General features: G+C 37.6%; 1 protein-coding gene across 1 annotated transcript; it reads right to left on the bottom strand.

Moving 5' to 3' along the window:
- On the bottom strand, positions 1-27,995 carry LOC105422843 (uncharacterized). The gene is made up of 5 exons (XM_011632381.2): positions 26,096-27,995; positions 22,227-22,325; positions 15,802-16,463; positions 15,091-15,367; positions 1-2,062 (listed from the first exon to the last, which is right to left on the bottom strand). Exons 1-5 carry the CDS (start codon positions 26,295-26,297, stop codon positions 1,806-1,808), a joined length of 1,497 nt encoding a protein of 498 aa, XP_011630683.1. The 5' UTR covers positions 26,298-27,995; the 3' UTR covers positions 1-1,805.

Here is a 27,995-nt window from a genome sequence, read left to right as displayed (position 1 = left end):
TTTACAAATGGTAACAGCGTTTATTGTTAATAATAATAATAATAATAATGACAATAATATTAATAGCGAGTCTCTAATTACAATAATTACATAATAATATTAATGATACAACAATAAAAATTTTGATAGCGAGAAAAAGGGAAGAATATAATAACTTCTTGGTGAGGCCACTGCGAGGGAGCCGCCATTAGTCGGAACGATGCTGCGCCGCACATATTGTGTGCCCTCTCTATTTATAATATTTATAGCTTCGGTTCATTTTTATATTCATATTTATATGTATATATTTATACGCTTAGACTAACCATGATACGGTCTACGTGTTATTTACAATTTTTGGTCACAGTTGCAACTTTAGGGACTGATGGAGATTTGATGCCCTTTTCTTCAATGGCAGGTGCGGGAGATATGCAAAATACAGTACATTTTCGTCGTACTTTGACACGTTACACGCCATTCGACGATCATGCTACTCGAATGATATCTACATTTGAAAAATATTTTTAATGTAATTTGCAAAAAATATAGTTTTTAAATCACACTGCTAACTTTTCTCAATATTAAAAATAACACAGTGTTGTCTGAGTAGATTTTCAAGAAGTAAAAGAAATATTTTACTTTTAATACTTGATAGCAAATGTGCATTAGATTATTAATAAAAATATATATTACATTTTTATAAAATAATATCCAGCTATATTTTTGCAAAATGTTTGACTAGCTCGATGGTCGCACTGCGTGTCGTGAAAATATCTATGCAATAAGAGAAGTTAAGTTATAGTAACAGACAATCGATTAGCAAATAGCTAGACGATTAAAGTAGAAAGTATTAACTATCATTCGTAACAAAAACAGTTCTCAGTTCATTCACTTTCACGCTTACGTATCTTTGTAACTCATAAATTTTTATTTTTCACCGCATCGAGAGATTTTCTTATTCAAATACAAATCGCTGAAAGAACCAAATCTCGACACACACTTCATTTAGGAACGAAACAAATGCAACACTTTTATTTGTCAAGTCGCAATAAATCATCAATTCACTTTCTCCATTTGTCCTGAGTATATTTCGCAAATCAAGAGTCCTTGAAGTCGTAACAGATTTATATTAAATTAATCGATGCACGCAAAACAAAGAATCGAATAAATATCGACTTATGTAGCCACTAAGATTAATGAAGATTTTATTTTTTCACAATAAAAAAATGCTTGACCCCTTTCTCCGGCAAATTTAAATTATTACGAGAATTTACTCTCGAATTGCATTGCACTGTTCCGATTAATTTTGCGTCTGTTATGCAATTTGAATTTACATCAAAATTTTGTATCTTTCGACGTAATCTGCGAATGCTGGATATTAATATTTTGCCTTCTGATAATTTTTAATTCAAATTTCATTATAATAACTGTACATACTACGGTTCTTTTTATACTAAAATTGGAATTTAGTTTATAAATATATCGTTCAGTTGATTATTGTTAATTGGAAGTTTATTAAAAAGGCAAACCGAAGGCAACACAAAATGCAAAAAGTCGATATCTTCCAGCCAACAATTCATCACAATGCAATCCGCAATCGCCTCACTCACGATTCTATCCATGAGATTAATTTACGCTCCCGTATCTCCGCCATCATCGACGGTCATGGAGACCATCATTCACGATTTCATTTTACGCAGTAATTGTGTCCTCAATACGACCGTATTGCGTGATTCGCGGAAAAGAACTTGCTAATTGCAACGTTCTCCAATTGTCGTTTCGCATTAATTCGACGGCAAATCATCAATCGCTTTCTTGTCGCAGCCTCACTGCATCATCGGTGGGTTTCCACTGGGTAGAGAATTCTGTCCGGGAATTGAACCAATTGGTGGTCGATGCGACGCGTTCAGGTCGGCGTGTTGCGTTTCACGGTGCCTCCTCAGATCAACTTTTCGTTGAAAAGCTCGACCGCAAAGCTCGCAGGCAAATGGCTTGAAACCCGTGTGCTTTCTCGAGTGCGTGATCAGGTTGCTGCTCTGTGAGAACGCTTTGCCGCATACTTGACATTTATGAGGTTTCTCGCCTGCAACAGAAAGAAGATAGGAAGTGTTTAACTACGTTTTTAACTACGTTTTTGGCTGTTTAAGCTTTCTAATAGATCGCTATCCGGATGTCCGGATGCTTAGATGTGTAAAGACTTATTTAATTCTAAATATTTAATTATCATTAAAAGTTTTTATACTGTGCGACAATTGAAACATGTAAAGTCAAAATATATCGGAAAATTTCAACAAAAATATATATACAAGTGAGATGTGTTAAACTATCCAAACTATCTATAAAGATATTTCATCGTCAAGTACAACGAACTTAAAAGAAGAGTCAGAAAACTCGAACGGCGCAATCTAGCTTTCCTCTTCCGCCTATCGCATTCCAGCGAGTATGCACGTTAATCCCAAAGTACCGAAGTGCCGCTAGCTCTATCCTGCTCGGTCAAGACTCTCCTTGAGGTAAAGGGAAAGACCACGGGGAGGGAAAGGGAGACGGAAGATATGGAAGGCTAGCCACCTCGCAAGACGGGTGTAGGTGGCATCAGCGATGCGGGGCACGCCCGGTTAAGATTTCCTCCCAAGCGAGAATCTCAGCCGCCCCGGCGGCGAGAAAAGGCAGAGAGAGACGGACTGAGAGAAGAGCGAATAGTGGAAAGGGGTGTCTATGTGCGCTACTGTAGGGGTTCGTTGTCTACGGGGCGAGGAGAGAAACTCGGCTGGAAGGGTCGCCGCTCGTTTCTCTCATCCTGGCCGCGAGCTCTGATTGGCGGCCGGGGGCGGCTCCAACCCATGTGTTACCATGACTACCGGCGGGATAACCCGGCTGCTGCTGACTGAGGGTGAGAGAGAAAACGGTTGCCTGCTGAAGGGTGGTGGTGGCACGACGACGATGCGAACTACGCCGTCGGTGAGCAACAGAGGGCCCGTTAATGGACTCCCCCGTACGTCCATACGTTTGGCCGAGCAACCGGTATACACGTACATATATGCTCACCTTCTCGGCACGGCGACGGGCGGAGGGTGGATCCATAAACAACTCGTTAGCCGAGCCTTCAATCTCGCCCCCGCCGAGATACGACGAGGCCGTCGATCGCCCTCGCGATTATACCCGGCCGCGATCTTGATTTCCTATCTGGGAAAAAATATCGGCTACTTCTTTCCGAGGATTTTTCGAGACCGGACGTGCTGCCCCTTCATCCATAAAAGTGCGATATCTTTCCCGAAATTTAAGTCAACATGAATATCGATCGGAAAAATTTAATTTAAAATGCGCATTTTAGATAGCTTTAATACAATATCTTATAATCTTACTTAATATTCTGACGTACTTTGCGTGGATAAATTATTAAGTAATACTCTATTTTGACTTTAACATTCCCTATTAAGACTTTCATAATACTTTTTCCAAAATATATACTTTTTTTGTTAATTTCTAATCCTAGAATAATATGATAAAAATATAATTGTAAAAAATACAATATACATTTTAAATGACATATTATTGAGCAATACATATCCTGTAAATTTTGACCTAAATTAACAGACATTATTCTTTCACTTTATCAACATTCAGATATGGCGCACAATGCTTCATGCAGTCATTTTCTGCGAACATCAGTCGCATAGTTGCGTTGCCCTTCGGATCAAGATTCACGCGCGGATTCAGAGTTAAGGACGCGCTTTTGTGGAGGGCGTACTGTAGGAATCCGACTAGTCCGCCGTTCGATGAAATTCCTCGGAGTTCTACGTGAAGCCGAGGGGTGAGACGAAACGGATAGAATTTTCGCGGAGTTAAGCGCCGATGTGGAAGCCAGGACGGGGGTGGAAGCGCAGGGCGGCCGTTTGAAATTTATGAGCTCGTAAAATCAAGAACCGTCCGAGCGCTCGCACCGAGGTTGCCCGTTTCGCGTCTATATCGCAACGACTTCGCCATGGTTACGGAATATCGCTTCTGCCAAGCGAACAACCATCCGAAAATCCAAAATCCCTCGCACTCGGTATCAATCCTTCGCATTTCACTGAGTAGTAAATAAATGGATCACATAAATTTCTCTACTCGGCATATTTAGTCAAGAATACATCAAGCAAGAAATTTTATCTTGAATATTGGGAATTAATAAAACTAGTAAGAAGAAAATCCTAAATTTATCAAAATTTTAAAGTAAATTTTAGAGATTTCAAAAAATATTTTATAACATAATCCTTTATATTATTTATTGTGTATATATTATATAACTTATGTTAATTTCACAGTGCATCATGTTTTATTCAATGGTATACTCTACGCAGTTTGCTATCTAGAAATAATGTCACTATTTTTATTTCCTTATATTGTTGATATATCTAGCACGAAGCGGCATTTTTTAGTGGTCGAGAAGATATTAAGTTCAGCATTCATATACGAGAGAGAGAGAGGGTGGCACTTTAAAATATCATTTTCTTGAGAAAACGAAGGATTAAGAGGACGGGAGAAAGAAGAAGGAGAAGGGGAGAATAATGTGTAGAAATGGAACGCCATGGTCTACTGGGATTCTCGTTTCTCGGAAACAAAGTAAAGAAGAGAAAGACAAGACAGAAAGAAAAGGAGCCGCCGGAAATTTACGCGCTCATAAAAATCAAGAGCCGTCGGAACTCTCTTGGATCCGTCGGGTTTATTTCTTCGGTAGAATTATCTGCGTCAAAATAACCACGTTAATAAATTTGTTGGAAGCAATGCCTTATTCGCATTGCGAGATTATACATTGCAATTTTTTGTAAATGTTTCTTAAATATTATTATATATGGCAACTAATTGAGATGATTGATTTTTAGCAAAAATTTTATTAGATTTTATATAAATTACATTATTTGTTTATGTAACTTATAAATACCACTACTTTATTACAAAAGCAAAACAATGCTTTTGTAATAAAGCTTCTAGAGCGTGACTAGAACGGTGATCGATGATCAATAATACTTCGAGTGAGCAGAAAATTTCAACTGTGAGCGTGAACGGAGGAATTTTCAAAAGGAAAAGAAAAATAAAGAATATAGAATATGGCGCATGCAGAACGTACGTGGTCTTGGATGCTCGTGAAAGAAATATCAACATGGTGTTCAATTTTTTACATGCTATAAGGAATTCATGAGGTTTAATAATTAATTTATAATTCATTTTAGAATATTGTTATCTTATTGCACCTGCTAACAAAATATCTTGATTATATTCTTAACCGAAAAAGAAAAGAATAAAATTTGTTTATTAAAATTATATAATTAAATTATTAGATAAGGAAGTTGATTTGATATGATACTTTTTTATAATTGATAAAATAAAACTTAATAAATCAAGTTTTAAATAAAAAGTGAAGAAGAAACATATCACATTTATAGCTAAAATTTTGTACCTACTGTCATACATATCATTTTTATTTAATGTAATTTTTGAAGTTATACTTATCAAAAATTGTAATTTTAAATTGCAATAATTTAATTTTTTGACAATTTTCAGTACATAGTTCGATTAAAAATTGAAAATCATAAATTATTGGAGCGGATTCACTGAGAATAGAGGAATTTTCAAAGAAGAGGCAAGCTGGTGGAGAGAAAAAAGCCGAGCGTCTCACGGAATTTACGTGCTCGTAAAAATCAAGCACCATCGGAGCGCGCCTTACCCGTCCTTATCCCTTATGCGAAAAACACCGGAGTTTCGATCTAAATGCACTCGGGATGCATTCTCTGCTGCAGCCTGCGCATGTATACTTCTGCGGCTACGGAGGAGTGGCGAGATCAAAGATTTAACCGGCGGCAGCAGTTGAGATTCGACGCTTGCAAATTTTTAACGATAGAGAATCGGACTACTGGCTGGTTGGCTCTGAGAGCGAGGAGATTCGAGACTGAGAACCCCTGAGGTTTAAGACGCCATTACACCCCTCAGAGCTGTCGACCGACGCCCCTAAAACTATATTAAACTCCCGGAAATCTTGCGCGCGAGGGTACTTCGTCTCCGCTAATTCTCCCGTCCCATCGCTCGTACGTCCTCACAAGTGCTACAAATTTGAATGTTTTCTTCGGCGTGTCCTTTTCATAAGCGAATTTAATGCGAGAGAAAACAAGCATTTTGATTGACTTGCTTACTACGATTTTATTTATTTAAAGATATCTTGATTTTGCAGTTTAAATTAATATATTTAACTGTTTTAAATAGTTATTAGAATTGGTCTTAGCCATTGATATCTATCATTGTCATTTGCATTTTAATTATAAATCTTGTATAAAACGTGTTAATAAAATAAATTACATACTCTCCAGTATATCTTTTTAAATCCTTAATTATTCAATAATAAAATAATAAAATTATAAAGAATAATATATATTTATTAGTAACAGATATATTAGTTCTTTAAATGTTCCATTAAGTTTCCCAAATAAAATACTATGTATGCACCCTTTTCTAGATATTATATGCGAAATCAGTCATAACAGAAATAGAAATCTTGGTATCGTTTCATTATTGATTTCGGCATTTAAAAATTATTGTTCACAGTTTTATATTTAACAAGAGAATGGCGAGCATTTTAAATAGTAATAAGAAGTGAATCGGAAAGATGAAGACTAATATAGAAAAAGGGAAACAGAGAAAGAGTGATAGAAAAAGAAGTGAGAGAAAGAAGATGCTGGTATGTAGAAGATGAACTGGACGCTGGCCGAGGCATTGATTTCTTCTCGTCTTCATCGACCACGTTCCGAGCCTCTTGGGGCGTTTCTGCTCTCTAACTGAAATCCTCGCATGAGACGGAAGGAGGGTGGAATCGAAGAAGAGCGCCACATCTCATATTTCATATTGAGGACAGTATGGATTTTCTTCCGTATCTTCAAAGCTCGCGCAAGGATTACCTGAGGATATCAATCAGACCGTTGCTTCTGCAGCGCGGTGTTCGTCCCAGCAACGGACTGGCGAGCAAAAAATATTGGAAAGATATGATTGGAGAATCAACGGAAATTACTATATTCCTGATATTCTGTCGAAACTTATTGCACGGCTTTTTATGTCATCTAGAGAAAACAAATTTTCTTTTAAAATATCTGAATTTTTTATAAAATTAAGTTCATAAAATGTAGATGTAGATTATGATGATATATTATGATTAGATAAATGGAAAAACATTTATAAAAAGTCTAATAGAGAGAGAAATAAAGAATTTTCATTAATAACAACTACTACTAAACTAAAAGCTGTTACTAAAGTATAATATTATAATACTTATTCTTTTAAGCATATATTTCAAAGATATTATTTCAGAATTATATATAAAAAATTGTTAATTGTTTAACTATTAATGAAATATAAAATATTATTTCATTATTTCATTATTTTTTGATTGAATTGAATTGATGCACTTGCATGTGAATAGACATAACAACATAAATTTTTTGATAAAAATATCTAGCGAAAAAACGGAACTAGAAAAATCTATTTTTAGCAAATTCCCAATACGCTACGAACATTTTGTCGTTGCATGAAATACAAAATAAAAAACGCGAACATCAATACGACCTTGTCCTCGTTGTATACGGATATACCGATTTACAAGCGGCCGTTACTAGTCTCCAATTTCGCACTGAGTCACGTTTGTGTTTACCAGTTTACGCCCACGTCAGCCATGATTTTACGCCCCATCCCGGCGAAACACGGGAATCCCTCAGTGAAAAGATAGGTGAAACGATCGATCGCAAAAAGATGTCGATTACAACCAATCCCAACGTGCACCGATTTGTAAATAAAAAAATCTCTGAATACATATAATATAGATTTAATTTCTCAATTTAATTCATCGTCTTTATCTAAAAGAAATAAATGATTCTAAAAGTATTACAATATATTTGAGATTAATTTATATTAATTTTTATAAGTTTTCTTCTATAAGTCAATAATTTAACATCGCATCAATAATTTATAATCGCAACTTTTAAATTCTGTCATATTTCAATCTATGAAAACAATATGTTCAAATGTAAAATTCAAAACATTCATACGTATGCGTCCCTAACCATCCTCAAATAAATATTGCAGACATATCAAATCGGTGGATCTATCTGCATTTTTAGGTTGAAATGCTTTTACATTTCAAATGCTTTTTGAGCGAATAATTTAAACTTGTCATGATTAATTAGAATTAGATATTTAATATTAAATATAACATAACATAATACTCATAATTGCATAAACGAAAATAGTCTGCTTTACACAAACATAACGCATATTTAGGTGAATTAATATGTAATATATATAATTGAAGTTGTAAATGTTGTCGTTGCATAATTTAATTGTAAATCGGCAGCAAATAACGTTTATCAAACAATAATTTGGCACGGACAGTCGGGAAATAGGAATTAAGGGAAGGAAGAAGGAAACACGATACCAAGGACTAAGTCCGTTAGCTCCTTAGTGCTTTCGGTATACCGCAGGGATCCGCGGTAATAATCCTCTCCCGTATGATCATGGCGGATGTATGGCTATTAAATTATTAGCGCGTCGATCAACATTAGGAATCGTGACAAATCCGATCTATGCCATCCGCGCTAAGACTCCTCTTACTACATCGTTCATGTGCGCACAGTTTAATTGCCAATTGTGAAATGGCTTTGTCTTTATTCCCCATGTTCCTCTTCTTCGCCTACGTGATTATTAATAAATGACCCATTGATACAAAAACAATTGTTTCAACTGCTGTAAACTGATAGCGACATGAGAGGAAATATTAGTTGGTGCAACAACATTTACGATTTGTCGCAAGAATTAAAACTGTAAACTTAAAAAATGCAATAATATCTAGTAATCTTAAAATAACAAGAGTTTATTTTTTTTCTCCAGCCTCTTTTTTAAATCTGGAATGTTTAATTTTAATCCGGTTTGTCCATTAATTTCGTTCGGCTATTCCGATAACGCGAAACCACAAACGGCACTTTGATATGCCAATGACGCGGCTAAACTCATAACTCTAAAATACGATGCAGCCGATATATCCGGGATAACGTTAAAACAAATTGATTGCATCGACTACGTCCATTGCCGCAACCAGCTCGCAACAACAGCCCTCACAATAAATAACAATAACTAACGACCGAGTCTCCCTGATCGCCGATGAACATCACGTTCATCCCTTTCCCTGTCCTGTACATAGCATATCAAACCCATCCCGTTCGTATGCGCGCGGCCTCAAGTGTCAGTGACGAGCTGAGAGAGGGGGGGGGGAGCGAGGAAGAGAGGAAGAGAGATAGTGAGAAAGAGAGAATTGGGGATGTACAGACGCGCTGATGCTGCTGCGCGCTTCGGGTGCAGTTAATTTCAACCACCCGCGCACCGGGCGCTGGGGTTGTTCGGGTGGGTGGTTACGCGGATAGGCCGAGGAGCGAAAAAGGGGGTGGTGACGGTTTTGAGGGGGTTAGAGACACGAGTGTCGGAGGGGGGGACTAGAGCGATGAGATATATACCGGATGGTAAAAGGGGATGAAGTGGGGTACGGAAGTGGTAGAGTAGCAGGAGCGGCCTAGGGGTTTAGAGGACAGGGGGTTGACGTGCTCCCGGCATGTCGATATCCCTGGAAATTTAATCATGCCGTTCCACTATGAACATCGCACGCCGCGCCACTCGACGAGCGCTATATGGATGACGCCTCGGTCCCGTGGAACGTTATACCGGCGAATTTGCATGTTTAATGTAGTATCGGTTGCTTGCCGCGCTCGTTCTCTCACCGGCGCGACATTAAATATAGCGCTGCTCCGCTTGTCGACGTCAGCACCTCGTCTAAGGGGTGCACTTTTATCGTGCGCGATGATAAGGTTTTTGTCATCGGTAAATCTTATGCCAATTTTTCCAGTGATAACAATTCACTAATACATATGACCAAAGATAATGGATGTTATTATTATTAACAAAAAATTATAATAATTATAAATTATAATAGTATAAGTATAATAAAATATTGCAAATATGTTCAGTTTATAAAAGGTATCGGATTTGATTTCTTAACTTTCTCACCAGAAATTTTATTACTCTGTAATTTTTTTATAGTGTCTCAAATGTGTGTTGTCTCTCTAAATCAAAAAAGGCAACCACACCCAACACTAAGAGTTCTACGTAATAATATTCAATTAACCCGCACCTTGATCCGGAAGACATTCTTTAAGAATCGCAAACAACGATACAATCACACGATTAACAGAACTACAGTCGCTTTTACGTCCTACGTGCTATGTAAACACACTTTTTACTGCGTGTGGTCCGATATGCTGGGACAGGGCGGTATGTCGTTGTCGCTAACGAGCCGTAAAGACGGAAGAGGGACGAGAAGGGATCTGGGCTGAGGCCCCCAGTACAAAGGGATTGGGAGGAGAGGGGCAGATGGTCCTCCGACCATGTCGCGAAGTTTAAACAGCTTAGAGGGATGTTGCGGCGCCCCGATGCTTAGGGCGCCAAGTCAGCCGGAAACCTCTAATAGCCCCGTCTGTCTGCGCGGAAAGGAGAAAGAGAAAGAGAACGAGGGAGAGACGTTGTAGACGGGGATGGAGTTCACAAGCGAACTATGAACGCGGCCGCAAAGGTGCCCGTACAGGTTGTATCTCCGCGAGTATACGATAACCGCACCCTCGAGGCGAGCCCGAGGGAAACGCGTTCGACCAGGTATCCGCGTACGTCGCAGCCGCAACTGAATTCATAATTCGAGAGGGGGCAAGGACGGTGTGCGCTCGTGCCTGCGGCCTGAGCTAATTATTAATTATGTTACGAACACGATGCCAGTATATGTACGCATATGTTTGTTGAAAATACGTAGCTATTTTAATTCAATAGACAACAATATTTCTCGAGTGTTTTCCTACCACGGAGTAATTTTGTATAAACATGCGCCACGACGTTTCCGCAAGGTAGAGATAACGTTACGTGTAAAACTATCTATTGAGACAGTTAATTTGACAACTTCTAAAGCAAAGTCAAGTAAAATTAATATATCACAGGAAATAAATGATAGATGATAAAGTCGTGTAATAACGGCAGAATATTAAGAAAATATCACGCAACAGTTGCGTGTAAATTTAATATACATACATATAGACAATCCTTTCCAAGCATCGTTTTGGGCCTTAATTAAAAATTAGAAATATTAGTAAATGCATAATGTACAAAAAGACTGATGCATACGTTTATGTGTAACCAGACACAATAAAGTAGTAGATGACCTCGACGATTCTAATTAATTGTCTCAGTCATCGTGAGTGTTTTAATGGATATCATATTACAGAGTCTTTCACGAGGCTTTAATTTCCTCTGCGATAACAAATACGGATATTGTTTGACATATATGACGTATATTAGATGTATATCTTGTTATACCATAAATACGTATGCACTTAATGAATTTTGTTAATTATTGAAAAGATTCATATACATGTACATATATGTATTTATTTATTTATGCTGTTATATTTGATAAAATGTGAGTTGAAACATATTTCTTCAAATGATTTATCGGTAGTTTGTTGTATGAAATTCTATGGAAAATAATGAAGACGATCATTGATTGAGATTAGTCATCAGAAAAAATTATCTACTTGCGATAGATCTCAGATGTGTTGTTGAACATTCGGCCAAAATTGAAACATTCAATGAAAAGATCGAAAAGTACACACAATGCACTCATTCTTCCCTTTTTTCCCTTTGCCTCGGTCCATCGACTTTACTTTATACTAACAACGGACAGGTTGTGTTTATTGTGAAAACAGGGCACGATCACGCGTGTGTAGATAAGACCGCATACACACAGCGAATTGATCATCCCGATGACATGAGGTCGATGATTTCGATAATGTTCTTCTGTAATCACGCATCAATGTCTAGACAAATTGGATTTATCTTCAAAATTTGAAATGATATAATTTAAGAAACTCGCGCATAATTAACAGCGATGAATTAAATAAAATTACTGATCTTTTATACAATTTTTTTATTAGGAAAGAGTTTATTAGAAAACAATTTAGTTGAAATTATTTTAACAAAACATATAATGTTTTTGACAAAATCAGCAACAATCAGTTTTGACATATTTAATAAATTATTATGATTTATTCTTACATTTATCAGACCGAGCAGCATCGCATGAAGCCAATGCAAAACTCATGATTCGCTAAGCCACCCCAGGAAGCTCTGAAAATATTCTGCCGCCTCTCTCAAAGACATTCTGCTGGTGTTTTCTCATCGAAGAGACTTGTGGCCACTTGTCAGTCTGTCACTTCGCTCGTCAACCCCTTGCAACGACCGTGCACTTGACTCGTCGCATCCCCCCGTTGCGTCCCACCGCCGCTAACCTCCCGAAAACGTTCGCCTAACTGCGAAGGTAACGCGAAGTAACGCTCCGATCCCTCGTAGCCTATTCTGGGTTGCCGGCTCGCGCACGAACAATATTTGCAGAGCTCTTATTCTCAACCCCCGTGAGCGGCGGCGCTTCGACCCCCGCTAGTCCGAACCACCCGTTTCTCTTTCCACCCCTCGTGTGCACCAGCAACCACCTACCTACCTACCTAATAATGATTTTACGTTACGCCACGCCGTTCCCCGGGGAATCCGACGGTGCCGCACCCTTATTGCACATGGCCCGTGCTCGGTACATGGGGTACGTAGGCAGTCGGTCGAAGGGGGGGTTGGAAAGAGAGAGACAGAGAGAGAGACAGAGAGAGAGAGAGAGAGAGAGAGAGAGAGAGAGAGAGAGAGAGAGAGCTGATTATCATTAGCAACGGAGTCCCAGAACACCCTCGTAGCTGCCTGACGCACGTACGCACGCAGCCGGCGCGTCATTCGAGGTCGTGGGAGCAGCGAGATTTGTTCATGCGTATGATAAAAAAAAAGAAGACAGAAAGAGAGAGAAAGAGAGAGAGAGAGAGAGAGAGAGAGAGAGAGAGAGAGAGAGAGAGAGAGATCGCAACGCAGCGAAAACAGTTCATCAAATCGATCTAGCGAGCGTGTGTACAAGCTACCAGAAGCGCGTGACTTATCAGAGAAACGACGAAACAGATTTCAAGTTAGATTTGTATTTTTCTTTTTAATAAATTCTGTAACAAGATATTGCACTTTAGAAAATTAATTATTTCCAATATAAGCAAATATTAAAACACAAAATAATTATTATCAGATCTCTTTAATTCACGCGTTGCGTAAAAGTACGGTGAACAATTAGTTTTACATTTTCAAATCGTAGAATGTATTGAAAGTATTTTTATTGAATAAGAAAGGTTCAAAAAATACATGAAGCAAATCCTCCTCTCTCTTCATCGCCAAAGAAGGAACTGTCCCTCGAGAGAAAGATTCCTATGGCAAAAGGACTCGGACTGTTCTTCGTTTCAATTGCTGCGACCGTGAACATCATTGGTTGGCGCTCTCACAACACCTCTGAATTTTTCATTCTCCTGAATAATGAATTAAATGTTTCATGGCGACCCTCCGCGTAGGACGCAACGGTGCGTGTAGGTGGACACAACTGCGCGCAACATGATTCGTAGGTGATCCCGCAGGTTGTTAGAGAAGTCTCCGGAAGTGACCATCGCTTTGTATCCTGTTACGATAAGTCCTTTCCTTTCGTCGTTTCGGGGGGGCCGTAAAATGAGCATCGTAGAGATGGAGGGCATCGGAGTGACGGCAGGATGGAGTGGCGTGGGGAGGACAAGGTGATAATTTGATAAGACATCGGGAGGGGTTGCCATGGAGACGATACAAAACCCAGAACCTCAACTAGAACCCTCCAACAGGCGGCTTTCTCTCCTTCGTTGCTCTCTGTCCCTCTCCCTCGAGAAACCTACTCCTTCAAGACTCCGCTCCATCAACCGGGAGACACCAAAGTGTCAAGTGTCCTGCCGCCACCACTGTTTCGCAGTCCCTCAACTTTTTTGCTCTGGCCTCCCTAGTCGCACGTAGGACTTCGACGCGTCCGACATTGATGCGTACTGTCGAAGATATACACGCATCGCAAAAATACAAAAAAAAAATGAAGTTACAGAGGGTTGTCTATCATTAATAATAATCTGAACATATTTTTGAGATGTAAATGACATTTTAACAAGATTGTTTTATTTTCTGCCTTCTCTTTCAACGTTATTCTAAATATAAATATAAATAATTGAATTTTTGATAGTTGTTAAGTAAAAATTATTAAAATATCTAAGAAAAATATTATTAGATTAATAATGTTAATTTTTTATTCAATTTTTCTTATTTTAATTTTAACTAAAAGAATACTTCCGTTATTTTAGACACAATTAGTAATCAAAATATTCATTTTTGGAGTAGATAAGATTATCTACTTGTGTATCTCGCACAGAATCCACGTTGTGTCACAAAGTTCCATTCCAAGATTAGGGAGGCCATGATACCACCCCAAATCGTGGGAGCAAGAAACGAGAACGCTAAATACAGAAGAGACGGGGGGGGAAGCACCCCGAAAGAGACATTACGATTATTACCGAGCGAAACTCGCAATGTGGGACTCGGCATCCCTGAAATGCATTGGCCACATGTGCTATATTCAACTGGATCCTCTCACAAGGACTTGGTCCAGACGGTTAGCTGCATTATTTATCGCACGAACTTGTGCCGGACTAATTGATCCCTTACGTTCCCTCGATAATGATACCCGTCGGAATCACGAGCGCGATTTTCATATAACATACGCGAAAGTTAGTGAGCTGTCCAAAGATGGGATAATTGCGTTCCAAGTAAATTCAATTCAAATAATTTTAGCATTCTCATCCGATTAGGTAAAATGAGTAACAGTAAATCATATTCGTGTGTGTAGTATATAAAATAATTAAGCTAAGTTAAACTAGAAACTCATTAATTTATGTTAAAATTAAAGTCGACAGTAACGCAATGCTTTCATAAATACATTGATAGTAACTAATAATTTATATTAACAGGTATTAATGCACTAATTTTTAATTTGAAAATATATATTTTCTAACTAGACGAGATATATGGTTATAAGAAATCAATTTTTTCAAATTTTACTTTTAAAATCAAGATTTGCAGGTCACTTACCAGTATGTATATAAGTATGTTTCTTCATGTCGCTTTTTTGGTGGAATCGTTTGCCGCAAAATTGGCAGGGATATGGTCTCGTATCCGAATGGATTAGAAGGTGAGTGCTGAGTGTGCTGGACCTTTTGAAGGCTTTACCGCATTGCTTGCATTCGAACACTTTCTCTGCGGAATGCACAGCTCTGTGCTGCGTGAGACTGATTTCGTGACCGAAGGTTTTGTTGCACAATTCACAGGCAAATGGTCGTTTACCGTTATGTGACCGCCTCGCATGCACCTATGCAAATCAATATCTTATGTTAACTAATGTTAACTAATGTTATAATATGATCAAATTTATCAAAACAGTCTAAGACTCAACAAAGAGTCTTTGTACCTCTTGATAAAGAATAGAACATTTCAAGTTTAAAATTATTTTCTGATATGAAATGTAAAATAACTTCCGTTAAATCATATATAATATTTAATATTTAATCACTATTTTACTTTACTATTATTTATTTTATTATTAAAATGTAGAGTAAATGAAAATTAAAAAGTAACGTCTAAAAACAAGTTAAAATTAGCGCTGTAAAAATATAAACTTTCGCGACGATGAACTTGTCAGAACGCACACGGATGGGAACAGCAGCGCCGGCAACAAATCAGAAATGAATCAAAACAACCAAGATAAGTCTGGAAAAAAAGCACGCGTTGAATGCGCGTATATACCTCGAGTCCATGCGGCGTGCTAAACATCTTGTCGCACTTGACGCAGCTGTAGACGTCACCGAGCGGATGAGGATGGTGCAGCCCGTGTGCCGTGTGGGTCGAGTGCAGCCCCGGGTGAGCCGGATGAACGCTGCGTAACAATGGATGCAGGTGCGGCGGTAAAAGATGATGCGGTAATAGCTGGGGATGCAGGTACGTGAGAGGATGATGCGGATGGGGTGGTAAGAGGCTGCCCTGAAGATGCAACGGCGGATACAGGATCGACGAACCGGGCGGTGGCGGATGGGCGCCCATGGAAGCGGATTCTCGGTGCGGGGACGCGTTCTGTAGGTGTGCCGAAGGCGGATCCGGCCTTAAGAGTGCGGAAACGCTGAAACTGTCGCCGGATTTCTTCGGTGGATGTGACACGGGCGATGTCGCGACGCTAATCGGCGACGGCGAGGGTGTGGATGACGATCGCGGAGGACTCGAGGTACCCTCATGATCATCCTCGTCACCGACTTCCTCGACGTCCACGTCGACTTCCTCTTCACCGACGTCAACGTCCACCTCGGCGTCCCGACGCTCGGGCGGAGGGGAATCCGGGCAAGGAGACTGAGACGGCGAGGGACTCCTCGTCGCCGGTGAACCCACCAGACGACCAACTCCGAAAGAGAGCCGTTCTATAAGATATCATTTAATGACAATTAATTATTAACATTGTATAGATGCGGCTCCTAATTAGTAATTCAGTTTTGTTAACGAACCTTTTTATTACAATTTTAAAAAATACCATCAATATTAATCACTTAAAAAGAAATCAAGAATCATCTCGCTTAGATTTCTATTTCTACAACTCCGAGCAGGTATATTTCGTAATCGATAAACCAAAGTTCATACACCAGTCACGAGAGCAAGATGGCCAATGACTGGACGAACAGCAACGTCACGTATGAGATACACGTGAGATGCTAGGTGCAGGGGAATCCGAAAAAAGAAGACGGATAAATACAGTTTCTTTTCTGGCGAAAGGATCCGGCTCGAATGAGATTTGAGTCACGTATTGGGCCTTTTTTTCCTAGCGTGCTGGCACGAGGGTGTTTAAGAGACGGACAGGGCACAAGAGGTCGTGACAGGGTCTCATGTTGCGCTAACGAGGTATCGCGAGGAGAGAACCAAATAGTGAGGTGCCGAGAGCGAAATGTATTTCCGCGACGTTTCGTGAAGCAGTGTTCTTAATGAAATCCTTCGCGCACCCTTCCGGAATATTTCATCCGACGCAGTGCTATGAGTCGTGATTAATTCTTATGACATCGTTGCGAAACGGAATGATGAGCAATAAGGCGGCAAAAAATATTATATGCCTAATAGGAGGATTCCAATTTTCTAATTGCACTTTTGCGTGACATCGTTTAATAATTGTGAGATAGTATAAAAAGAAATCATTATTGCATTATTTCCTTTTGTTAATGATTAATGTGATTGTCTACTAGATAATATGTCACATAATTATGGCTCTAATATCCCATGATTGGTTAATATATAATCAGGAGATTAAACTTTTATCATTATTGAAATATTAAATTAATATTTTCGCAATGACAGTTGCAATTTGCATTGGATCGCAATTTCGGTATCGCTTGTCAATCGGAATTTACTGTATTCTCTGATTATCAAATCGATGATTCCCGACGCAGCTTTGATTTGTACGTCGCGTCATTTTATGTGTCGACTGGTTCAAATGAAATATGATTCAAGTGTGAATTTTGATGTATTTGTTAGATTAAATGGACAGAATATATTTATTTCGTTATCATTATAATTTGATGAGTACTTTCGGAGAGATCTAGATTTGATTGCAAGATGTGATTAACGCAGAGTTCAGGATGAGTAATTTATTTATTACATTATTTTAAGTAATAATACTCTCAAAAATATCATTGTTTGCATTAAAAATAATTTTATTATTAAATAATCAATTTAACAATTTTAACAATTTAAAATATATGATTTAAAAATGATAAATTTTGTAAAACCTTTGCTCAAATCCGATATAATTTGAAATCAAACTGGATATTATTTGCAGCATATTTAATAATTTCGTTTCGATTGTCGTGATTTACGGCGTCGAATGAATCAAAAATCGGGCACGCGTGTTTCGCCACGCGAGAAAGAAGGGACCCGGCTCTATTTCACAGCCCCTTTCGATGCCCGGCAATTTCGGCTTCAGACCACTCATATTGCATCTCGCACATACCCGGTATATTATATTTATAATCCGTGCGCGCAACACGCGGTCACGTGTCGGCTCATATGATGCACCGCGGTGTCGGTTAATCGCATTTAAAGCTCTCCGCGAGCCCCGTTGTTGGGGTCGATTATTATCGTGTCTCCTGGTGGCTTTGCAATCGAATCAAAATACGACTCGAGTCAGAGTGGCCTAATGTAATGAGAAACGCGCCTCGCGCCTGCGGGGATCTGTCCGAGGAGAGATAGATAGGTACTTTATTGCACCGGTCAAAAGCACAAAGAAAAACGGAAGGTGGGGCTAATGAAATTACTAATGTTATATCTGAATATTTTTCCTGTAACGAGAAGTATATTTGAAGGAATGTTATCCTAAACTTAGAATTCGTACTTTTGTTGCGTAATTATTTGTATTAATTAATGCAATTAAATTAATTTGAAAGCAACATTTTCGAATTTTGGGAATGGATTTGAGATTATTAGAATATGTATATTAAAATTGTGAATATATAATATCCACTGGCAACAATTTTTCTAATTTTGATTTCATGTATAACAATTTTATATAGTGGACATTGAATATAAATTTAACAAAAATTAATTGCATTAAAGATTTTTTTTAGAAAGTTCAGTTTTATGACAATCGAAAATAATTTTGTTACGTCGTTTATGTTTCATCATTGTAAGAAAGGTAGAGGGAGATCGAGACGAAAATGAACAAAAAGAAGGAGGAAGTCCGGACAGATGTGTCTCCGAGAGTGATAGGAAGAACTGCTTACGCAAATGTTGCATCTGGGTCGACTGGAATGCGCTAAAAACTGGCGGTGCAAACCGCAACGCGAGAAAAACACTCGGCGACGGTCCAGCAGATGAGTTTAACTTTAGTCCGGGTTTGGACAGGATCTGCGAGCTTAGACGCATTTACGCACATATGCATACTGCATCGAGATGCATGTCGCGCAGTGGCTTGCAGCCTCGATACAGTGAATGAAACTTTTTGAATCAACTTCAAGATCGTTTTTGTCACCGTCAGTGTACTTTTACCATGTTTGCGTAAAGTGCTTGGAGATGCTTACGAGACTTACGAGATGCTTACTTACGAGACAAAGTTTCAGAGCGTAGTGTACAAACACTGGCAAATGCTCCAAAACAATAATTTATTAACTAATTCATGAAACATTATAATGTAACTTAAGTTACCATATAAAAAATTAAATAATTCTATTTATTACAGAGAAATGAAATAAAATATCTAGAGAAGAAAAATTAAAACAAAAAATTATATACATCTTCATGTGTCTTTTCGAATGCTAATGTAATAATTCTCGGATAAGTTAAGAAAATATATATTATTAAAAAAAATATTCTTAATTTATAAATACATGTTATTAAAATAAAAATTATGATCTATCATCTTTGTTCCATCTAAATTTATTCTAAATTATTTTAAATTAAAATCCTCCTTTTCAAATCATATTTTTTAATAATTATATTGTCATACTGTCTCTTGCATTTATTATTTACTTTAACCAGTCAGAAAAAACCAGCCTGGAAATTTTTTGAGTTTGTATTGCGGAAAAAATATAAATGTGATCTATTTTTAATTTGATATTTTATTAGTATATATATATCTTTAACTATTCGTCTTGTATATTTTATTAAAAAATATTAATCTTTTGCAGAGAAACGGTGTATACTATTCCATCATTAATTATCTTGAAAGAAAAAACAAATTAATTTTATAAATTATAATTTTCTACCGAGCTTTTTTCTATTTTCTTTTTAAATTAATGAAAATATAAATGTTTGAATTTTTGCTATATTTTTATTAATATAAATGTTATATTAAATGTTATATTTTGCAAATTAAAAAATTAATAAAAGCATGGGTTATTTTTATTAGACGAAAACTATTATTTTCCCGAATGTATGTTTCAAATTTCAAGTCAATCCATCAATTATACATGAGAAATTATATACATCATCTTAAAAAATATGGCTTCGAAAAAAATGTGTTTAAAGTTTGATTATGTCATGCAATTTTTACGTTTTATCATTAATTACCTATGCCTTATTTTATAAAATGGACTTTCTTCTTTTATCTTCCTCTTTTTCTTTTCTTCCTATTGTGCTCGAAGAAAACGAAAACTGAAGAGGAGAAGTATATTTCTATACAATTCTATCATGCCGCACAATTCGATTGTGTCGGCTTGTTCGGATATTTACCCGCGCGTAGTATGCGAATCCACTTCAAACGTTATTATAATTTGAGGAATATTTCGAGGCATCCACTTGGGATCTTTTGCACATTAATTATAAAGACCTCAAACTATTCTTTGAAGCAAAAAAAGAAATTTTGATTTTTTGACAATTTAGTACAGTAACCTTAATATAACTTAAATAATCACTGACAGCCGGATGAAAAATCTGTTTTTGAGAACCCACATCGTCCTGTCACTCGGCTCTATTGACGCCGCTTATGCAGCAAAGATCACGCGTATTCCTTTCCATGAACCGACAGCACGGAAGGGGGTTTGAAGTGTATAACGGTTCTAATAGCGGCAGATCGCTACGCAGTAAATGACTGACGGACGACAGAAGATTAAAGTTAACCATTAACTCGATCTAATTGTCCTTCCGACTTGGCCTTCCTTTATTAATCCACGTCCATAACCATCTTCAATACCGTCATCCCCTCGTCACAAGTCGGTTTACCGATTCACCGTAAGAAATGATTTCATGTTAAAATCCTCGACCAAGTTTACTTATTCAAAACAGTTCGTTTACTGATAAAGAACACAAATCAAAATTTTACTTTCTTCTTTATTCGTAGATAAAGTATTTATAAATTCCAAGGTTATTTAAATATCTACTATCTATTAAATATCTATATATTATTTTTCAAATTAAATTATCTTCACTATGTGCACGTAAAGGATCCACTTCACAATCGTTTATCTTACAATCTCTAGATAAAGTAAATAAAGTTTATGTTTTTTATTTGCTTACATAAATATTAAAATATTTGATTAATGTAGATTAAGATTGTTAAAGACTTCTATTTTATCAACGCGAGTCTAACGATAACAAATCACAGAATGTTTCCGCTTTGCCGTCTTCGAACAGCTTCTACGATTCTCTTGATCTTCTACATCTTCTATATTGAAGATAGCAGTGATAGTCTGTATAAATAATAATATAATATTGCTCAACCAACGTCATGTTTGCACGGCACAAATCTTGGCAAAGCGGCGACGATAAAAGTAACGCGATTGATCTTATCACGTCTGAGAATGAACGGAGCAGATGAATGGCCACGTGCAGGCGCGCGCGCGCGCATGCGGGAGAAGTAGGAAGAGTATATGCACGGGCGTTTAACATGACAAGATGTTACTAATTCAGGGTAGGTACGAGCACAAAGGGGCCGACGGACCGAATCCCTGTGCCCGCGCCTCTAATCTGCTCCAATTGGGCCGGCAGAAGTTAGAAAGGCCCATGTCCATGCGTGGTATGACGCGTGCTACCATTTATCCCAATCGTCGACGACGACCGGTCGTTCTTAATGATCGGCAAATAAAAACCTGCCGTCATCCGGGCTGAGGAGGAAGCCGTCATCACAACGGGGCGAAAGGTCGGCTCTACACCCGCCCGTCTACATTCACCTTTCGCGGAGAAGCAAGAAGTATGCAGTACGACGAATGCAGTACGTATAGCGATGATTGTATCTTTGATTAGCGGGATAGCAGAAATTACTTAACGTGCACAGAAATTAATAATATGAAAAATAAAACTGTAACATCTACAGTGACGCTCAAGCAAAATAATCTACACTTCATATAAAATGGATCGTAAATAATAATAATCAATTTTACAATAATTAATATCACGATTCGTCGTAATCAGAAACACATAACGTAACTTTATCGATGAAAAGTAAATCAGAATTATTTCTATATATGCTTTTATTTCTAGCAATTTTTTTATCAAAATAAGATATAAAGGTAAAATAAAATATATGATATAGTAAAATATTAAAATGCAGTACTTTTCTTCCTCTGATATCAAAAGTGTGGAAAGTTGGTACACGATCGCGCCTAAGTTCGACGTCGAAAGATTCTTTTACTGTATCACGATATAATTCGATTGAATACACGAACTTGTCGATAAAACGGATTACTGACTCTTCACGGCGCACATACCTGAATGACTTTTTGGCAAAGGTGGCAGGTTTGTAACTTCCGTAGCGTTCCCAAAAGGTGCCCACAGTCTCGGAAACATTAAACGAACATTGCATCCTCCTGTAAGAAACAATATCACAATATCATGTTATCATAATATTAAAATATCATAATAAACAAATATAATTTATTAAATTTGTTACATTAAAAAATTAATTAAGTATACAGTGATGTGTAGCATATGTTAAAACATTAATTTTTAGATCACAGATTTGTGACATTAATATTTCTTTAAATGTTACATATTTCAAAAATAAAATTAATAAATTCTCATTCTATCTTATGTCGAAATGTGAAAAATTATTAAACATTAGATACATGAAATCGAATCAATATATTCATCATTACATTTGATTTATTACACATTACTATGATACACAGAAAATCTGATATGGAAAGGTCATGCAAACGATCGGACATTTTTCGTGATCGTTTATGCATCGTTACTCCGTCAATCACCAACGCTGCAACGACATCTCAAGTCTGACAAATTTGGTATTCTTAGTTCGTAGGAAAGATCAACCCCTCGACAAGAGCGTCTTTATTAGAAAGGAAGCGAAACCCTCCTCTATTTATCAATGCCCCGGCCATTACTCGCTCTCTTTCTCCCCGAAACCTGCATTCCTATCTCTGAACATCCGCCATCCATCCTAGTTGCTTTCTTTGATCGTTCCAGTGGAGGATCAAAGTTCGAAAACTTCACGCCAATTCGTCATTCTGATGATTAATCAAACGAGTGAAATCTTCGTCTTTTGCTTGGCGTACGGAATACCAAAAACTATACGATGCATCGAATCAATATTGGCACGATTATATTATCTCAGAGATTTATGAAATAAATAACAAAAATCTTTTTTATAATTTATCAAAGAGTAATAAATAATAATTAAATGTAAAATAATTACAATTGATAAAAAGCAATACATTAATATTTTAGATTTAGTTCATAAAATTTATATAAATCCACAAAGCCTGCTATTAATATAGACAAAAATATATAAAATATTTGTTTTATTGCTTAATAATTAAAAAATTAATAGTTTCCGATATCGCAGCGTATAAACGAAGAAATCTTCATCCATGGCAATGAAAAATCTCGACTGTCAAGAAAAGTTGCTTCTCGACCGACAAACGACATACTGTAATCCGTGTCAGTTTTTTTACACAGGTGCGATAAAATATCAAATCCGAGTTTTACGATGATGAATCCAGAACCTATCTAATCGTTCAATTTGATCGAACTAAATCAGATCTATCTTCTTTTACATCGATATCATATGTGCGTCACTCAGTCTCTTCATTTTATTATTGAATAAATGCAAAAATCTGCTATAAGCTAGAATGAAATGTATAATAAAAGTTTAATAATATTGATAAGTAAGATTATTATTAACGGAAAGCAAAGTATAACATATGCTGGAATTTTTAATTTTGATAATAATAAATGTTTACATTTTGATTATACTAATCATAAGTGTGTATTTAAATTAAGATAAAATTTATTATATTAAATTTATATATATATATATATATAAATTTATATATATATATATATATATATATGTATATATATTGCAAAATCCTGTTAGAAATAAAATATATTAATAATTCATAATATATTATTCTATGATAAGTAATAATTAAAATTAATAACTCTAAGAAAAAAAGAAATTTAATAATAAAATAATTCTGTGTTTTCAGATAGTAATTATCACGCGCGGAATATATCAATATATTCCACACGATATATCATTTTCACATAACTCTCGGTAATCATTGTAAAGATCGATCGATCGATAACGAGACGTCGGTCTTCGGTTATACCGAGAATTATACCGACATAAAAAAGGAAGAGAAATCTGTAATCCAGGCAATATAGAGGACCGACTGGGATAATCTGAGATAGCACGAAGAGATTAGACACTCCGCGCCGCAAAGGCTGTCTCATTCTCGCCAGGATTATCAGAAATAAATCATATTTTCCTATATAGCAGGCGTACTGCACTCTCGAGATAAGACGGTCTGGTGTGATACATCGATATGCGTGTATACACAATGCAGGTAACATGTGTTTGTTAGCCAACGAGAGAATTGACGATATCAAACTGTTTGCTTATCCTGCGTAGTCCCGCGCGCATATTTCGCGCTATCGTCCCGTCATAAATCTATAAAACGGTAAGACCAACGTGATTTGCCATTAAAATCACCGACAAAAACCATTACGGTCTATCAACAAATCCAAAGAATCCAGAGAATCCAGAGGATCAGTTTTTAGGACCAAGAAGATTGCTTCGCGTTGAAAGCAGTTCGCGAGGTTTGAGTCGTAAGATTTCTATAAATCTTGAGGAAACGGATAGATACGATATATATAAAAATACAACTTATAGAATTAAATTATCAAATTATCAGTATGTAAGTTAACGATTGAAGTACATAGATAAAGTAAAGATTAAATATAAGATTACACTGATTTAGATTTAATCACTTCTTTTGAATGGTTGCCTTCGCTCTCAAAAAAAATTAAGAATCCAATGTTATCAGGAGTATAAATATATATATATATATATATATATACAGATTTTTTTTCAATCAATAAAAAACGACAATCTTTTAGCAAATAAATAGACATATCCGCGTTCAATAGGTTCTTCTGAATCTATTGAATGGAGATGTTGAGTATCATCTCGGTGAATTCAAGCGATAGAAGAAGAGCAGTCAACCTCCTTCTCGATGAGCTGCCTATCACCTGGCAATTATCGCTTAAATCGCTTAGCTCAACGCCTATAGCTCGATATTATTGCGTTTAGCCTGTTACCGCGATTAGTAGTGGGGTATTAGTACAGGCAGCCGTCTAATGCCAGTCATCCCCTCTCACCTGTTGAACAGACCGTTGTGCACGACAACGGCCCCTACGCACCTGCACGCGCGTGTGCGTGTTCGTGCGTGAGCTACGAACGCCTCGTGTCCCATTTGCCACGGTAAACGCGCGCGATCCGCACGCGTGTGCGTGTGCCACGAGCTCAAGTGTCGACGCGAGCTGCAAGAGCCACCGCATAAACGCCGCGTTGCAGGGGTAATAGGCAGGTAATAGATAGGATGATGACAGGCGAGAGATGGGCAACAGGGTGACTGTCAGGGGGTGCTGCGTCAACAAACGGCATGCAGCTGGGATACAGATGTCAAAGGTTTGAGCGCCATATATTTCGGATTATCTAAAATATGGGGAACGTTTCTCCTCTTCTTTCTACACGGGAAACGTATCAATGGGCAATGAGTATTTTCGAATCTGAATCGGTTTGCGTGGGTGGCCCATCAGAATAATTGATAATACACTGGCTTTTTCAATCGCGATAATACATTTGTACATCGCTATATATACGTGATGCAATTGATGAAAAATAAATGTTTAATCATTTATCAAAGTTTGAAAAATTGTACTATCTTGTATTGTGTATATTTTTTATATTTTTGAGAAATTTATCATTTAGATTTATTTATTTAGAATGGACAAAGGTTGGTTTTTAATTTTTAACAATTATTATATAATAATTTAATTAATATATATTTATATAATAATTAATTATAATAATTATTATATAATAAAATTTATATTGTATTTATAAAAAATGTTTTCAGTATCATAATACTTTATCTATAACTCACAATTACTTATACGCACAGCATATTTTGTACTTTATATAATTTTTATTTCACATATCATTAATACGAAAATTGTTTGATTTTTTTTACTATAACAATAATATAATTGCCGTAAAATAACTGCTTTATTACAATTTGTTTTATAATTTGCTTCGAAGAATAAGCCTTACCTTCGTCAATAGGAATTTGTGGGTTTTCTTGAAGATTTTCGTTGTTGTTAGTTTCCGGCGGCAATGGTTGCTGATGCACGAGAGACGAGGCCGATTGTTTGGGCTTAACAACTCGAAATGCTGATGCTTCGGCAACCCCTCGTCTCGAAAAGTCTAACGGACCCACCCCTACAGGTGAGTGTTGCTGCTGCACTTCCATCATCCTGGACCTCGAGTCCGTTCACCGTTTTACAACTTTCGCGTCACTACACACGTCATTCGCATCTTTTTCTTCAACACGTTTGCAATTTTTAAGTTTTCTCAGCAATAAACAAACATACACAATCTTCTGTAACTTTTAATAAAACTATTTGGAAAATCTTTTCAAGACTGTCACCAAACCTGTCTTTAAGAGTCCTTCAGATCTTTGAAAACTAATGCATCTTCAGAAACGATAATTCTTCAACAATTATTGAGATTTATTTGATGATTCTTTAAGAAATATTTCTTCTTAATCAAAGCGATTGACTGTATAATAAATCCTTTTTTAGGACTATCTATTCGCAGACTTCATCCTTTCAAGAGATGTCAACATCGATCTCGTAGGATACTCGGCACAAGCACTAGAGATACTTTTGCCGTCACAGTCAAGACACTTGAAATCGTTTGCCAATCGTAATTCATCAACACCTGGCCAAATCCCCGTAGAATAGCTCTTGCCAATTTTGCGACAGTAAATACGTGTCGCACAAGAAATGAGTCTTCCGGTTATCAGCGACACTGATTTCCGTGCGGTCCATCGGCCGGACAGGCCAGGAACGGTGGAGCACCGGCTCAAGCCCGGGGATGTGAGAGACGTTAGCCGTTAGAGCGGGTGCCTCGACGCCGACTGCTGTTAACGGGTCTGATAGTGGAGGGACTTCCATGCGATGACGGCCGCAAAAGCGGTGGACGTGGAGAAGGAGAGAGACGGAGAGAGCCACACGAACGACGCACACACCGTCGGCGTTCATACAGAGAGGGAGAACACCCACACAGAAGTCTGATGCACACCAAGATTTTGGTCCCGGGTCCCGCCTCCCGGGCACGCCTTCTCAGTTCCACTCCACCCACACACACACCGGGTTGTTCTTTGAATACGTGGTGGTGCACGCACAAACCAACACGTGGACGATCGTCGATCTATGGAAAGGAGTGGGGCCGACGATGCCGCCGGGCGTCGTTGCTGCGATGCTGCATGTGGGGTTGCTGATGGGGTTTCGTGCCTGTGCGCGTACATGTTTCTGTGTGTGTGTGTATGTATGTGTGTGTGTGTGTGTGTGTGTGTGTGTGTGTGTGTGTGTGTGTGCGCGCGCGCGCGCGCGCGCGTGTGTGAGAAGTCTGAACTGCACCAGCCACCGAACACGAGAGATACACGTTGCGCACCACGCTCTCTCACCTCCGGTTGCAGCATTATGTGGAACTACTCGGCCACCCTGATTCCACTCTTGACTCCACTGATTGATATTTGTGCGCTGCCCTCGCACACTTGAACGTACATGCACGTACCGCCGCTCGGTGCTCGTCCTTCAACACTCATCGTGACGGTAAATGCTGGATGCAAGCAAACTTAGAAAATTTAGGCAATGGGGTGAAGGTGAAAGGGAGCTCGCGCTTTCACGGCCGCAAGGGTGATCTTCGATATTTCCTGAAAGATGAGATTTCAAAGCAAGTGAAATCTTCGTGTGGTTGGTTGAAAAGTTTTTAGATCACGTCCGTCGCTCTTTCAGGGGATTGTGTTCTCAAACGATATCCATTTGAGAAAACAAAAGGTTTGAGGGAAATAGACGATCTTTGAAATAAGTTAATTATTCAGAGTTACAATTACGTGTAAATTTTAAGAAAAAAATTAATATGTATAATGCAATAGAAACTAAGAATA

The sequence above is a fragment of the Pogonomyrmex barbatus genome, unplaced genomic scaffold, assembly GCF_055798465.1.
Source record: "Pogonomyrmex barbatus isolate J1 unplaced genomic scaffold, ASM5579846v1 scaffold6, whole genome shotgun sequence".
NCBI classification, from domain to species: Eukaryota; Metazoa; Arthropoda; class Insecta; order Hymenoptera; family Formicidae; genus Pogonomyrmex; species Pogonomyrmex barbatus.
The sequence above is the reverse complement of the archived record's forward strand: the minus strand, read 5'-3'. Positions and strand labels throughout refer to the sequence as shown.